The 13,593-nt window shown below is 37.9% G+C and overlaps 1 protein-coding gene across 1 annotated transcript in view; it reads right to left on the bottom strand.

The window, feature by feature from the left end:
* Positions 1-6,493: 6,493 nt before the first annotated feature.
* Positions 6,494-13,593, bottom strand: part of LOC149776373 (uncharacterized) — a 75,517-nt gene continuing 68,417 nt past the window's right edge. The window contains exons 7-10 of the mRNA XM_089941297.1: positions 12,163-12,197; positions 11,887-11,986; positions 10,938-11,097; positions 6,494-6,643 (exon numbers count right to left, since the gene is read on the bottom strand). Of these exons, the coding sequence (XP_089797423.1) occupies positions 6,580-6,643; positions 10,938-11,097; positions 11,887-11,986; positions 12,163-12,197 (359 nt within the window). The 3' untranslated portion in view covers positions 6,494-6,579. The remainder of the gene's footprint in view (positions 6,644-10,937; positions 11,098-11,886; positions 11,987-12,162; positions 12,198-13,593) is intronic.

Raw genomic sequence — 13,593 nt, 5'->3', positions numbered from 1 at the left:
AAATAAGCAGTGATTTTATCAAGTCGTTGAAAGATTTTGCGAAGACCAATAAACAGTGTATCTTTATCGTCCACGTATTTATTTGCTGTAGCGTCGTTGCCTGATGTTGGTGAGCTCAGATTAGTAATATGATTACCATCCATGTCGAGTAGACCAGTCATTGTATCACCGGTGGATCGTAAACGATCAGCAACACTTTAAATAATTTCATTTGATACAATTGAGTCTCTGATTCGTCCGTGGTCAGTAAATACTGGAATGATATCTGTTGTAGCACAGATCACTCTACGGATAATACAAAATCCACCTAATATTGCTCGTCTTTAGCTTGACTATTTGATCCTGAAGAGAAAAAAAACCAACTTCATCTCGGTCAACCGCAGCGCGGTTAATACGATCAGCAAAATCATCTTTAGTCGCTTACGCTGACAAATCAGTTTCGGTGCCAGGTGTTTTAACCTTACCACGTGAAGATCTTTCGTACATATCAACCATGCTATGGAGTGCTTGCATGTTAATTGATGCGGATCAAGTGGTTTTGTTTGTGTAATGTTTACGAGCGACTCTCTCGCTTGTGAACGCGCATACTATTTTATGTGGTGGTGGACCATTGGACGCCCACGACCTCGATATAGCATCTAGAACAGCTAATGATTCAGGACCACATCTAGGCGGATCTGTTAACGTCTGTGTTGGTAGCGTCGAATACCAGAGCGGCAATCCACGAAACTGAGCCAACAATTCTATTGGCGGGGCTAGCCAGTATGAATTAAAATAAAGAACACCACATGGATCAAAATGCATATACAACCCAGTGAGTACCTGGATGTTCGTGACCATCTAGATTAATGATACCAGGTTCGATGATATTTGCTTGTTTTAGTAACTGATCTGGCATAAAAATTCCCCATAAAGTTATTATATTTATTCGACGATCAGCATCAGGTATATCAAAATTGGACACAGGAAGCCAACTCAGCGAAACGTTCCAGGTAGTCTTAGACCTTGACCGTACCTCGCTAGAGTCCCTTGTAAACTTAGGCCCTATCCCCGCCTTTTTATTTTTGAAGTCAGACCATATCCTGTCGCTTTCTTTAATGTCATCGCAACAGCTGTTCATATAGCACCAAGTGCGGCTGCCTTTGCAACAGCTGGAGCTACATCGGTGATCAACGCTGGTATAGCTGCAAGAAGTGAAAATACACCACCCGTATTTTGTAAGTCTTTAATGGCAGCCGCAGAAAGATAAAGTCGCAAGCCGGTCTTTGATCGTTTCACGTTACTGAAGTGTTTGAGGTGACGTTCTGTCAGTGATAATTTATTTGGGCCTTGAAACACAGATGATATCAGAGATATTTTTATTCCAGAATTCTTTATTGATGCCGATTGTAACTCCGCAGTCTAAACCAGATGTCAGAATAACACTGACGTCATGATATAACATTTATACAACATTATGAATGATCCAGTTGCTTTGTTGCTTTATTTTGCAATGGATTCGCTAGCGAATCTAGTTGCATATTTTCTACTGGGATATCAATCACTCTCATTGGCCCACCAACACCTTCAAGCAGCATTATCTTGTCTGACAATTTAACTGCGATTGCTCTGTAATTAGCGATAAAAGCTGATAGTTCTAGCATATCAACGACAAATTGTCTAAACAAATCCAAGTGTTTCAACGACAAGTAATAGATCGGATATAACCATGTAAAATCCCACTGAGACATTTGCAGACCATAATCAACATTCTGATCGCCCCATGAATGTCAATAAACGATGATACCCAATTGCAACTTATTTTCAAAATTCAATAACTCTTCTTCAGATGGTTTTTGATGTCCATTTAATCTCAGTGAAACTTCACTAACTCCGAGCTTGTCAAACACCATTCGGGTTCGCGTTTGTGAATCTACTTTGGTGTAATCCTGAATCGAGTTGAATATATGTCGTGGCGCTGAAACTCCGTGTTGTGATGCTATTTGCCATGTGAATAAAATATTAACTTTACTTTGAATGCTGTCCGTGGTAATCATCAACCATGGTAGCGTTGACTGAAAGAAAGCAACCAATGTTCTTCAACGAGTGATGGTGTCATTGTAGGCATACACAAGGAAAGTTTTGTCAACCTCACTTTACCATGATCCTGTGCGTTATCTCTCCATATTGCATCGTTGTCTGTGGCTTTTCTGAAAAGTACAACTATGTGTTTGGCACCAAAAATAGTTTCTAAGATTTCTGCAATATCCAAGTAGATGTATTAGTGTAATTACACATGAAACTTCTTCGTCGTCATTTAAAATTGATCGCCGTGCTTTGAACTCCAGGATGGAATTTTCATTCATCGATGAGATTTAGGTTCCATCGGCGTTTATTATTACATTTCTGTGATCGGGCTGGTCAGTGGTATCATTGTCGTATATCACTGACGGACCAGCAGACCATGAATAATCATTGGAATATCTTGCCAGACCCAGCATCATCGTGACAACGTCAAACTTTCCTCGACATGATTCAATATTCTATATTTTACTGACACGCTCAGGCATCACATATTGTGCTTATTTGGATGCTAATAAATCTGCGTGTAATGGAGATTTATTTTGTTGCATTCACTTGTTTCTAAAAAATTCAAATATTGTATTTGCCAGTGATCTTATTTGTAAGACCTGAAGCTCGAAACACAAAAGAAACCCATTTTGATTCTGAAATATCAGCGGTTTCTGAATCTAACAAAGTATTACGAAACTGACATCCTGTTGCAGCAACCGCGATAGGATTATTTAGAACAATTTCAAAACCGTCTTTGGTAAATTTGGTCAGTGGTTTTTGTGGTATATCTGGTTCAGGTTCTGGAGTGACAAGATCCTTTACATCACAGATCTCAACACTCTCCATCACCTACTGTATTTCTTTCTGTAATTGTGGTTGAGAAGCAGTTATTTCTGCCGGAAGTTTTTGAAGAAATATTTTGTTGCCTTTTTAGTTCGGTCTGCTATATTATCAGCTGCTAATACGGCTTGTTTCAGCGATGGAATAAGACCTTTAGAAGTCTCTGTAACTGGTTTAAATAATTCTGCCGCATCTTCTGCAAATTCCACTCAAGGTTTATGACGTTGCTATAGTTGTTGCTTGACGCGATCACGGACGGGAAGATATTTCTTAATTGACTCTAGTCGGTGTCAGGCTAGTTTAGCTGTACCAGATTCCATAGTCAGTGCAGAAACACTCATTATTATTGATACACAATGATTTATTTACATACCTTACTCACCGAGCCAAGTTTTCGTTTTACGTCAGCGTGGAAAATAATGGAATATTATATTTGCAGCAAGGGAGTAATCCCTGCCACAATGCGTTGATTGTCGGATTGCACTTAATTGATAGAAGTGTTATTTTTTGTCTTTGGACAGTTCTATCAAGAAAACGAGGGAAGCGTTAATTTGTAAAATGGATGCTTCATACCTTTGTCGAATTGCCCTTCCTTGACAAATGTGTTAATCTTTTTCATAGACGCTTCTATCAAGAAAACGACGGAAGCGTTAATTTGTGAAATGGACGCTTTGTACATTTGTCGGTTGTCTTTGCCCTTACAGTTTCTTGCATCGGGTTAGATTTTTTAAAGATATAGAATCTACACGCGTTTCCTAATTGGTTATACTGACTATCCAAAAGAGACATTGTGTATTTTATGGATTGTTCAAAGAACATTTAATTCTCGTCATTTTGGTCTATGATTGATAGGTGTAATAATTGTTATTGAGTATACAGATTAGCTTTACTTCAGATGTACACTTCTCAAAACTGCTAGCTCCGCTTTCTCATTTTGACTTTCTAGATTTCAGAGGTAAATTGTGAAGAAAAGAGTCCATAACGTTTCCTTTTCTAAGTTTATATATTTTGTAATTAGTTCATTGTATTTTGAGGAGCTGGTATTGTATAGTCTGGCAAAATTCGTTTTCCCTACTTTAATAATTGCTAAATATATTGTAGTCTAGACTAATTTGGGTTGATTTTATGAGCACACGGGAACAGTCATTTTATTTAGCTGTTTGTTTAGATCATGCACAATTTCCACAAGTACAATATCGAAAGAAATTTCAGCCACAGCACATGAAAGTAACATAGGGCATGTTGCAAATGTAAAAAATGTCATGACATCTTTAGAGCGCCCCCTTTAATTATAATACGTGGATATACCTGTTCGATAACTATTGTAACCACTCTTGAAAATAGGTCTCTTTTATGAGCTCTTCGGTGCATTGAAATCAGAAACCGTTTGCGCGAATTTACAATCCCTATTTCCGGCGAGCATTATGGATCCAATGACTCAAGTGCCTAAATCGATAGAAAAGTGTTTGCGCGTGACTGGATGTTTCTCAAAAGGAATCCATATTATTGTCGTTATTTAAAAAATTATCTCATTACACATAAATTATCCGATAATAATAATAATAATAATAATAATTATTATTATTATTATTATTATTATTATTATTATTATTATTGTGACGAACTTGATATTTGTTTAATGAAAGTCATATTTACAGCGAAAATTGAAAATAAATGATCTTTGTAATATTTAAGAATTATTCATATGATTTTTATTTGTAATAATCTTTTGATATAAATATTAAATTTAACTTGGTCGCATGGGTAACGTCGACACCTGATGGAGACAGTTATAGCTTGATTCTAATGTTACTCTTCGATACTCGCTGTTTTCTTTCATCAGTGAAAATAAGAAAACTTTGGGCTTACTACCTACTGTTTTCTATAAACAAAAGCGTGTATCCCTCAAGTGTCGTATACGCTCCTTTATACAAATCTCTATCTCTCAATCTCGCAAGCTCATGATTACACCATTAACTAAATATGAGTTCTATTCTGAATTTAGGAATTACAATAAAGTATAAAATCGTCATTCTCAGAATGTTACTACCGTTAGCCGTTTATCAGATCTTTCAAGGGCATTCGAGTTACGTCATAACCTTCAAAGCCATCTAAACCAAATTATTTTTTGCATGCTATTATTATTAAAACAACTACAAATAGTAATTTCCTCATATATGTATATGTATGTATGTATATATATATATATATATATATATATATATATATATATATATATATATATATATATATATATATATATATATATATAGAGAGAGAGAGAGAGAGAGAGAGAGAGAGAGAGAGAGAGAGAGAGAGAATTACAAACATACATCAGACAGAGCGCAAACTCGCAAAGTGCTATATCTGGATTATGTAGGAGACTGTTTGATAGTAGTAGGAACAATTAATGTTTAATAAAAATAATACTATCATACAGGTTAGAAACGTTTTAATTTGTACTCTGCATAGATTCGAGCCCAGGTCCGCGGGTAAACTACACCCATCGTCTTGCCTGCACACACCAGTCCATATTTCCATCACGACTAAGCACACATTACCAAACTATGAGGCTACTTCATCGGTGTTATATGCACTCGTGTGTAGCAGACACACTCGCATGATGACCTAGTAATTCATTCTCATCTATCTATGCAGTCATTCCAGATTCGTATGAAAGAAATAAAGGTTTATACGATTAATTATAGATGTGATTTGGTGTGATTTGGATTTTCAACGTAGCTTTATCAATTTTTCAGTCATATCGCTACGATGTCTGCAATGTGGCAGTTTATAGTGATGTCTAGCACTGGGGCATCATGCCGCAGACATGTAGCATGATGTCCCACCCAGTCACATTATCCTGACACTGGGCCGACCAGTCCTAACACTAACCTCTTAATGCTGAGCGCCAAGCGAGGCAGCTGTTAGTACCGTTTTTGTAAGTCTTTGGTATGACTCGGCCGGGGATCGAACCCACGACCTCCCGCATCCGAGGCGGACGCTCTAACCACTAGGCCACCGGATTGGTCGATTAATTATAGAGAAAATTAGTACATATACATCAGACAGAACAGAATGTGCTATCCATGGATTCTATAGAAGAATATGTATGTATGTATGTATGTATGTATGTATGTATGTATGTATGTATGTATGTATGTATGTATGTATGTATGTATTTATCTATGTATATATGGATGGATGGATGTATGCATGTATCTATCTATATATATCTCTATATACCTCGCTATCCATCAATCCATCCATCCATCCATCCATCGATCTATCTCTCTATCTATCTATATATCTACCTACCTACGTACCTACGTACCTACCTACCTACCTACCTATCTATCTATCTTGACTAACCAAAGTTATATTTCAATAGCATGTTGAAATACAATACATCATTTTTTTGCGAGTGCGAATGAGGGGTAAGGAAATGATAAAGATGAGAGAACACGGAGCCATCTTTTCGTGTACTGTTAGCAAACTTGATTTGCTCTTCGTGCCTCCTTTATGTATCCAATCTTGACTTATGAAACCGGCGCTAGTAAGAAAGAAAAGAAAATTACAAATGATACCAAAGATAAATAAAGAAATTTAAAATGCTTTATTTTTATTTTTGTTTTTCATTGGTGACCCTCTTGGTTCGTCCATGTTGCTATGAAAATAGCAACATCTTTATGGACTGGTCGGACTCTGCGTGGCAGGTACAAGATGTAATGAATGTGCCAGGGACTGTAATCTGCAATTTTAAAACAAGATGAAGATATAAGAGATACTAGTTAGTAAAGAATGTATATTTTAAACGAAATGATCTACTTGGAATTTCAAAGGGTTTTAAATAATTATTGCTTGTTAATAATAATATTATATGCGAAATATTTGTATTCATGTCAAACCACATTGCAGTGTTTGCATCAAAAAGACGAGCATATTAATTTCCTTATTCAGACCTTTATATTTGGAAACGATTAATTATTTGCGATGCCGATCGTCTAGTTTACAGAAAAACGTAAATAAACTAAACAACAACATTCTCGGGAATGAAAATATATGACTACAAACAATAATTGCATGTTTGCTTATTTGGTCCTAAACATGTTTCCAAACATAAGCAAATATATGTATCTATATGTGATAAAAGTAATTAAAACCATGTCGATGAGATATAAGAACACGACAGTTATCGTGCATTCGCTGGCAAATGCAGATTAGCCTAAAAGTTACTTATTAAAGAAATCTAGGCTTTAAACTTTTAAAATGAAATAAACTTTTTAAAGGACACGTTAGTCTATTTGTTTAAATAAATTCTTGTCAGCTAAAACCATTTTGCAAAATGCCTTAAAAGAGACTTAGCCAAACCAAGTAATATATATATACATATTTATATATATATATAATTACTTGGTTCGGATAAGTCTCTTTTAAGGCTTTTTGCAAAATGGTTTTAGCTAACAAGAATTTATTTAAACAAATAGTCTAAGGTGTCCTTTTGCCTAAGGGCACATTATGGTAGGGTAGTCGATCGGATCGGACTGGTAGAGAAATCAAATTCATTTTTAACCACTGTAACACCGCTTCCCTCGGGCACTTCTAAGTTGTAAGCGATGAGCGTGATATGAATTTTGGAAGAATACAGACGCGTGCGTCCAAGTTAGATCACAGTTTTCTAGGAAAGGGAAACTGTGAGGTTAAGTGGATTATACAGGAAAGCGAATTTGAGATTAGTGCTAACTTATCTCGTAAACGGAAATGAAAGTTTGAAGATTCCAAAAGGCAAAACGATATTTTGGCCGAAGTGTGTACTTAATTTGAGTTAATTAGGTTCTGTTACCTTCAATTACTGTAATTATGCTTGAATCGAGTTATGAAGTGTAATCGTACTTTTAGAATGATTGTGCTAGGCTGTGAATTTGCATTTTTTTAGAATGCAACGAATGTAACAAACGTAGATTGATGGGTGTGCAAAGCTTGACTCTGAGAAAGATATTTATTTCATAAATTGTTATGACACATGCGGTAGGAAAGATTGCTTCAGTATCTAGGTTGTTGGTTACCGTATAAGAATATATCAATATTTAGATAGTGTGTGTGTGTTTGTGTGTGTGGGTGTATGTGTGTATGTTACCCTATTTATAGAAGTAATGTTCAGTGCCTTGTCATGCCCTGCGCTCTCCACAAAGCGTTTGCAGATTTGCCTTCGTGACCGTTAGATCATTCAGTTGATCTCTTCCGCCCAGTCTGTCTAAGCTGGCTTTGCATGCAAGGATAGGCAAGCTCTTAAGTCACCGAGGGTTTGAGACCCGTCGGCTACCCCAAACCTGCAGTCGAAGCCGTTGCCCGGGATGTGGAAGCTACGCATGCTACAGCTGCTTGGAGCCACAGGTGAGACCTGAGCGCCTGGTGGGGACCAAAGGTAGATGGTCTACTCCAGAAGGATCACGACGTGCCCACCCACCAGATGTACTACCCCTCCCAGAGCGCCCCGAATACCACTGAATGATAGGTGCCCAACATAACCTCTGAGTGAAGGAGATTAAAGTGAAACCGCCTTTGCACAGAGACAGCCTCACTCTCTCGACCTTGGTAGTTGGAATTCAGTGGTACGAAGATTCTTCACGGCTGGGGACTACTTCGACTGCATTGAAATCTTCGTACCACTGAGTTCCAACTACCAAGGTCGAGAGAGCGAGGCTGTCTCTGTGCAAAGGCAGTTTTACTTTAATCTCCTTCACGCACAGGTTATGTTGTGAACCTATCATTCATCCTCATCATCACACTCATCGTTCCTTTCCTGCACCTACCAAAGTCCTACGGCGGTGGGCGACTGGAGACGCAATACGTGGAGATGACCACTGGGAGTTGTAGTCAGAGACCTGCACGTAGGCGGCCATCGGAAAAGTGGTCGCTCTGCTCTGTACCCAGGGCAGCAGAACAGTTTGGCAGCATCCAGGGCGACTGAGCAAACATTTGCAGGACAGCGCTGATCACCCTGCGCACGGAGGGCCTAGAATAGGTGGCCTAAAATAGCCTGCCCTTCAAAATCTGGCCAGCTTTTCGCGGCTGGCAAGATCATCCATATCTGCGGTCGAAACTATCAAAGAAAAAAATTCTTATTGGAACATGGAACATCCCAACTCTCATGGACAAAGAGAAAGTAGCATGCCCTCACAGAAGAACAGTCCTATTTGCTGGACAGGATGCACGGAATCGGCCTGGCGATCAAATCAAGTCTTCTGAAGCAGCTTCCAGACCTGCCTGTTGGTATCAATGAGAGGTTAATAAAATTGCGATTACCTTTCAGCCACGAACGCCACAAAACAATCATCAGCGCCTACGCCCAGCGAAAACCATTGAGCAGTTATATACGGACCTCAGCTCTGTACTTAGCTCAGTTTCAGCTGACAGCAAGATCATACTGCGGGACTTCAACGCCCATGTTGGCTGCGATTATGGTCAATGGCAAGCACGGTTCGGCAAAATGAACAACAACCGCCTGCTCCTACTCAGCAAATGCGCAGAATTTGACCTCCTAATCACAAACGCAATGTTCAGAATGGCGAACAAACACAAGAACACCTGGATGCACCCCAGATCTCGCCAATGGCACTTATTCAACTATGTAATAGCCCGTCAGCGTGATGGTCATGATGTCCTCATCACCAAGGCCATGCAAGGAGTAGAATGCTGGACAGACCACAGACTTGTTCGAACTAAAGCTGCGCATTGCCCCACATCACCCAAGGCGTGCTAAGCATGTGCGCACAGTTTTCAACATTGTCAAACTTAGCAGCCTTCCACCCAGCTCAATTTCCAGAAGGTCCTTGATGACCAGCTGTCCACCAACGGAGCTATACGTGCAGTTGCCTCTGAGAAATGAAAGAAGTTCAGGGACATGATAAAAGAAACAGCTATGGCGACTCTGGGCCCCAAGAAGCGAGCCCATCAAGACTGGTTCGACGAGAACAACGGTGCCATTTAAGATCTGCTTGCCAAAACGAACAAAGCATTGATGGACTAGCAGAATTACACATTCTCCATCCCCAAAAGAAGACCACTTCAAGCGGAGGCTCAGAGAGAAATTCGCAAGATGCATGACCATTGATTGGAAAGGAAAGCTCATGAAGTGCAACGCTATGCCGACAATAACAACTCCAAAGAGTTCTACAACGATATCAAGAGAATTATTTACTCTTTCACATGTAGATCGTGAAATTACTAATGATAAATTAACTTGTTAAATGGGAATTGGATCAATCAGGTCGATTACTATGTCAGTTGTATGGCCATAAAACTCAATCTTAATGTTAAATATATTTATTAATTTGAATCATTACCTTTTTAATGAAATTTATATATATTGAATCTTGAGATATTATATTTATTTAGGGTGTTAGCTTTATTCTTTAGTGGGACTGACATTAATTAATGCACATCTTTTGCAATAATATTTATAATATCGTAGCTGGATTTTGACAGTACGGTGTTAAAAAAAGCAATCATTATATAAAGATCTATACATTTTGAACTTTAACTGCAATCATCTATGTTGTCTTTATAAACTATTTTAAGATTCCATGCATTCATAAGATAATGTAAAGTTTTGCATATTCAACTTCTTTTTTGTGTGTTGTTGTTATTACTGTTTCTCTTGATTGTCTCTGTTTTGTAATACTTTAGGCCAGGGGTCTCAAACATGCAGCCCGAGAAGCCGTATCATGTGGCCGCAAAATGATTAGCGTCACAAGGTGTCATGAGAGATAACAAAAAGATGGTGCAGCCCTTGGGCCATCGAAAATGCCATCAAGCGGTCCTCAGGCTGGTTTGAGTGTAAGAACCCTTCTTGAAGCTTTTTAAAAAATAGTTTTGCTCTATGCGTTGTCAGATTTTTATATGTATCCGATTCAATCCTTGGCACATGCATTTCCTTGCAGCATGCAGGGAACTTTAAAAGACTGAAATTCGTGTTTATATTCTGTGTATTATTTGGCTTAGTGTTTTAAAAAATCCAAAATTAGCCCTAGATACTGACGTACCCGTGGCAAATAAACGGGCAGCTGTAGTGCAGGAAGTGGGTTGGATCAGTCAGAAGCGTGTGGCATTCAGTTTCACATGCAGCTTCAGTGGCGTCAGTTCCGACTACGTCCAGAAGTTTCTGCACTGTCTGTTTCAGATGGGTGGTGTCAAAGGTAGTCACTATATAACGATAAAATATAAATATTTCATGTGGAGTCAATTGTCCAACACATTTTGTTTTAATGAAATCCTCGCTAATTCAAGATGGATTAAACGTATGATTTGATGAATCACTGTCTGTAACTTTAATGAATTTCGTAAATAAAATCGCTCGCGTGTAAAGGATGAATAACTTACTAACATAGCATACCAGAGCACCCAAAGAGTTTCTTTATCAAACCACGATGTGTCTCAAACGAAGATGCCACCTGACTAGCGATACATTTTTGTTGATATTCTAAATACACACACACTCGCACACACACACACACACACACACACACACACACACACATATATATAATCCGCCATTTTGAAATTAATGTTAAATTCATGTAGATGTTATTCCTGTAAGCTTACACTAAGCAGTTTGTTGCGGATACGTTTTCGATCTAGCACAAAAGCGAAGACAATCATCAAATCGTATTTTCTTGTATAAGAATAGCTTTCTTGTGATAAAAAAAATATGAGATAAAAATATAACCGATCTTTTCAGTATGATGATTAAAATATTTTCACAAAAATATCATATCAACTAATACAGATTTCCGATTTTGATGCAATTCGTAGAAAGCAGATAACTGTCCGATAGTGTCGGCAGAAGCAAAGGAGTCATTAAAAAATTTTAAGCGTCTTTATGCGAGCAAACTTTGAATCCCCAATGAGAATTAATGTTTGCAAAAATAGTTTTGGAAATCAAAAGCGCTGAATAATTAAAACAAATAAACTGGTTTAAGATATTTTACTTACGCGAGCCTAAGAAAACTCTCTTGTCTGGTGCACAGAAAACAACAGAGATGCAGACAAGAATGATGGCGACCTTCATGGCTGCGTTTGTCAATAATTCGATCTACAAGGTAAACGATCACACTATTAAACAGCAACAATATTGAAAGTATAAAATGGCCCAGTCATATAAATAATACACGTCGCTTTCTGTCCACAAAGCAATTCCCAAATTGTATTAACAAGCATCATGTGACAGCTATACAACTAAGCCTAACTGGATAATAGTTATAGACTTACCAAGTTTAAGAAAGACTGCCAAAGCGGAATACAAGTGCAATATATATGTCATATATATATATCGAGTCGACTTGGTACGTGACGTAAAGTCACTTAAAGTCATGCACAAAGTGCACACTGCTCACTTTAAGTCACACTGCTCCCAACTTAGTGCTGTTGAAACGCCAATGTCCCCATAAACTGATGTCTCCCATTGTCTTGTAGAAATTTCTGTTCTTGTTTTTGCTTCATTGTTCAAGGAATTCGCAAGAAGGACCGACGAAAAATATAAGCATTGTAAACATTTAGACATCAGAGCGGGCACTAAGACTGTTAGCTTGCATCTATTTTGGTACAAATTGAACGCAAAAATGTCTCAGCTAACAGCTGAAAATGAGGCTGAGTCTGTGGTCAAGCGCTTAGGCATCGGCGTTATTTTCCCCCGAATCATGATATCCCCCTTCCATTTTTTAAGTCTCTTCCTTCCACATGCTCATCAAATTTCCAATAATGTTGCAGCACCAAGAAAACTGCACATCTTACTTTTCGGTTACTAGGTTACAAAAGTTACTTTCAGCAGTACAATATAACTTACATAAACGTGCATGAGCGCAGAAATCAAAGTCATATTTTTTAAATGCAGGGAACGTTATTATACATTATTGAAAGACAGAACGTTAATAGTCAGTATTGAAAGACACAGAACGTTAATAGTCAGTATTGAAAGACACAGAACGTTAAGAGTCAGTATTGAACGACACAGAACGTTAATAGTCAGTATTGAACGACACAGAACGTTAATAGTCAGTATTGAAAGACACAGAACGTTAATAGTCAGTATTGAAAGACACAGAACGTTAACAGTCAGTATTGAAAGACACACAGAACGTTAATAGTCAGTATTGAAAGACAAAACGTTAATAGTCATTATTAAAAGACACAAAATGTTACTAGTCATTATTGCAAGACACAGTCATAATTGAAAGGAAAAGAACCTATGCATACATTTCATGTTTCTAACTTTCTGTCGCGTAATTTAATTTTCATCGGGGATAAATGTATAGGATATCGGTATCGCAATACCATGGGTTTAACGTTAAGTATAACGTTCACAATGTGGGGCAGAGATCTGGCGTTTGGAACCCACTGACTACCGGTGACCTTTTCCTTCAAAATGCATATCAGATTTTTCGTATATCTTTCAGGAAATTAATTAAATTTCTTTAATTTTACATTTATGTATTGTCATGCAATCAATAGGAATAAAATAGCATATGTCGTTCTCCTTATCTGGATATATACAGCAAGCCTTTCAGCTACACCTTAACATGCTTCAATTTAAATGTAGGACACATATGGCATTTCTCCCATACCATAAAAACCAAAAGCTTCATATAACTCTGGAACGTCTGTGATAAATCTCCGGCTGTGGTCTAGCGAGTGCAAGTTCAT

The sequence above is a fragment of the Sinohyriopsis cumingii genome, chromosome 18 (assembly GCF_028554795.1).
Source record: "Sinohyriopsis cumingii isolate HCF-2022 chromosome 18, ASM2855479v2, whole genome shotgun sequence".
Classification (NCBI taxonomy): domain Eukaryota; kingdom Metazoa; phylum Mollusca; class Bivalvia; order Unionida; family Unionidae; genus Sinohyriopsis; species Sinohyriopsis cumingii.
Note: the sequence above shows the minus strand (reverse complement) of the source record. Positions and strands in the feature narration are given on the sequence as shown.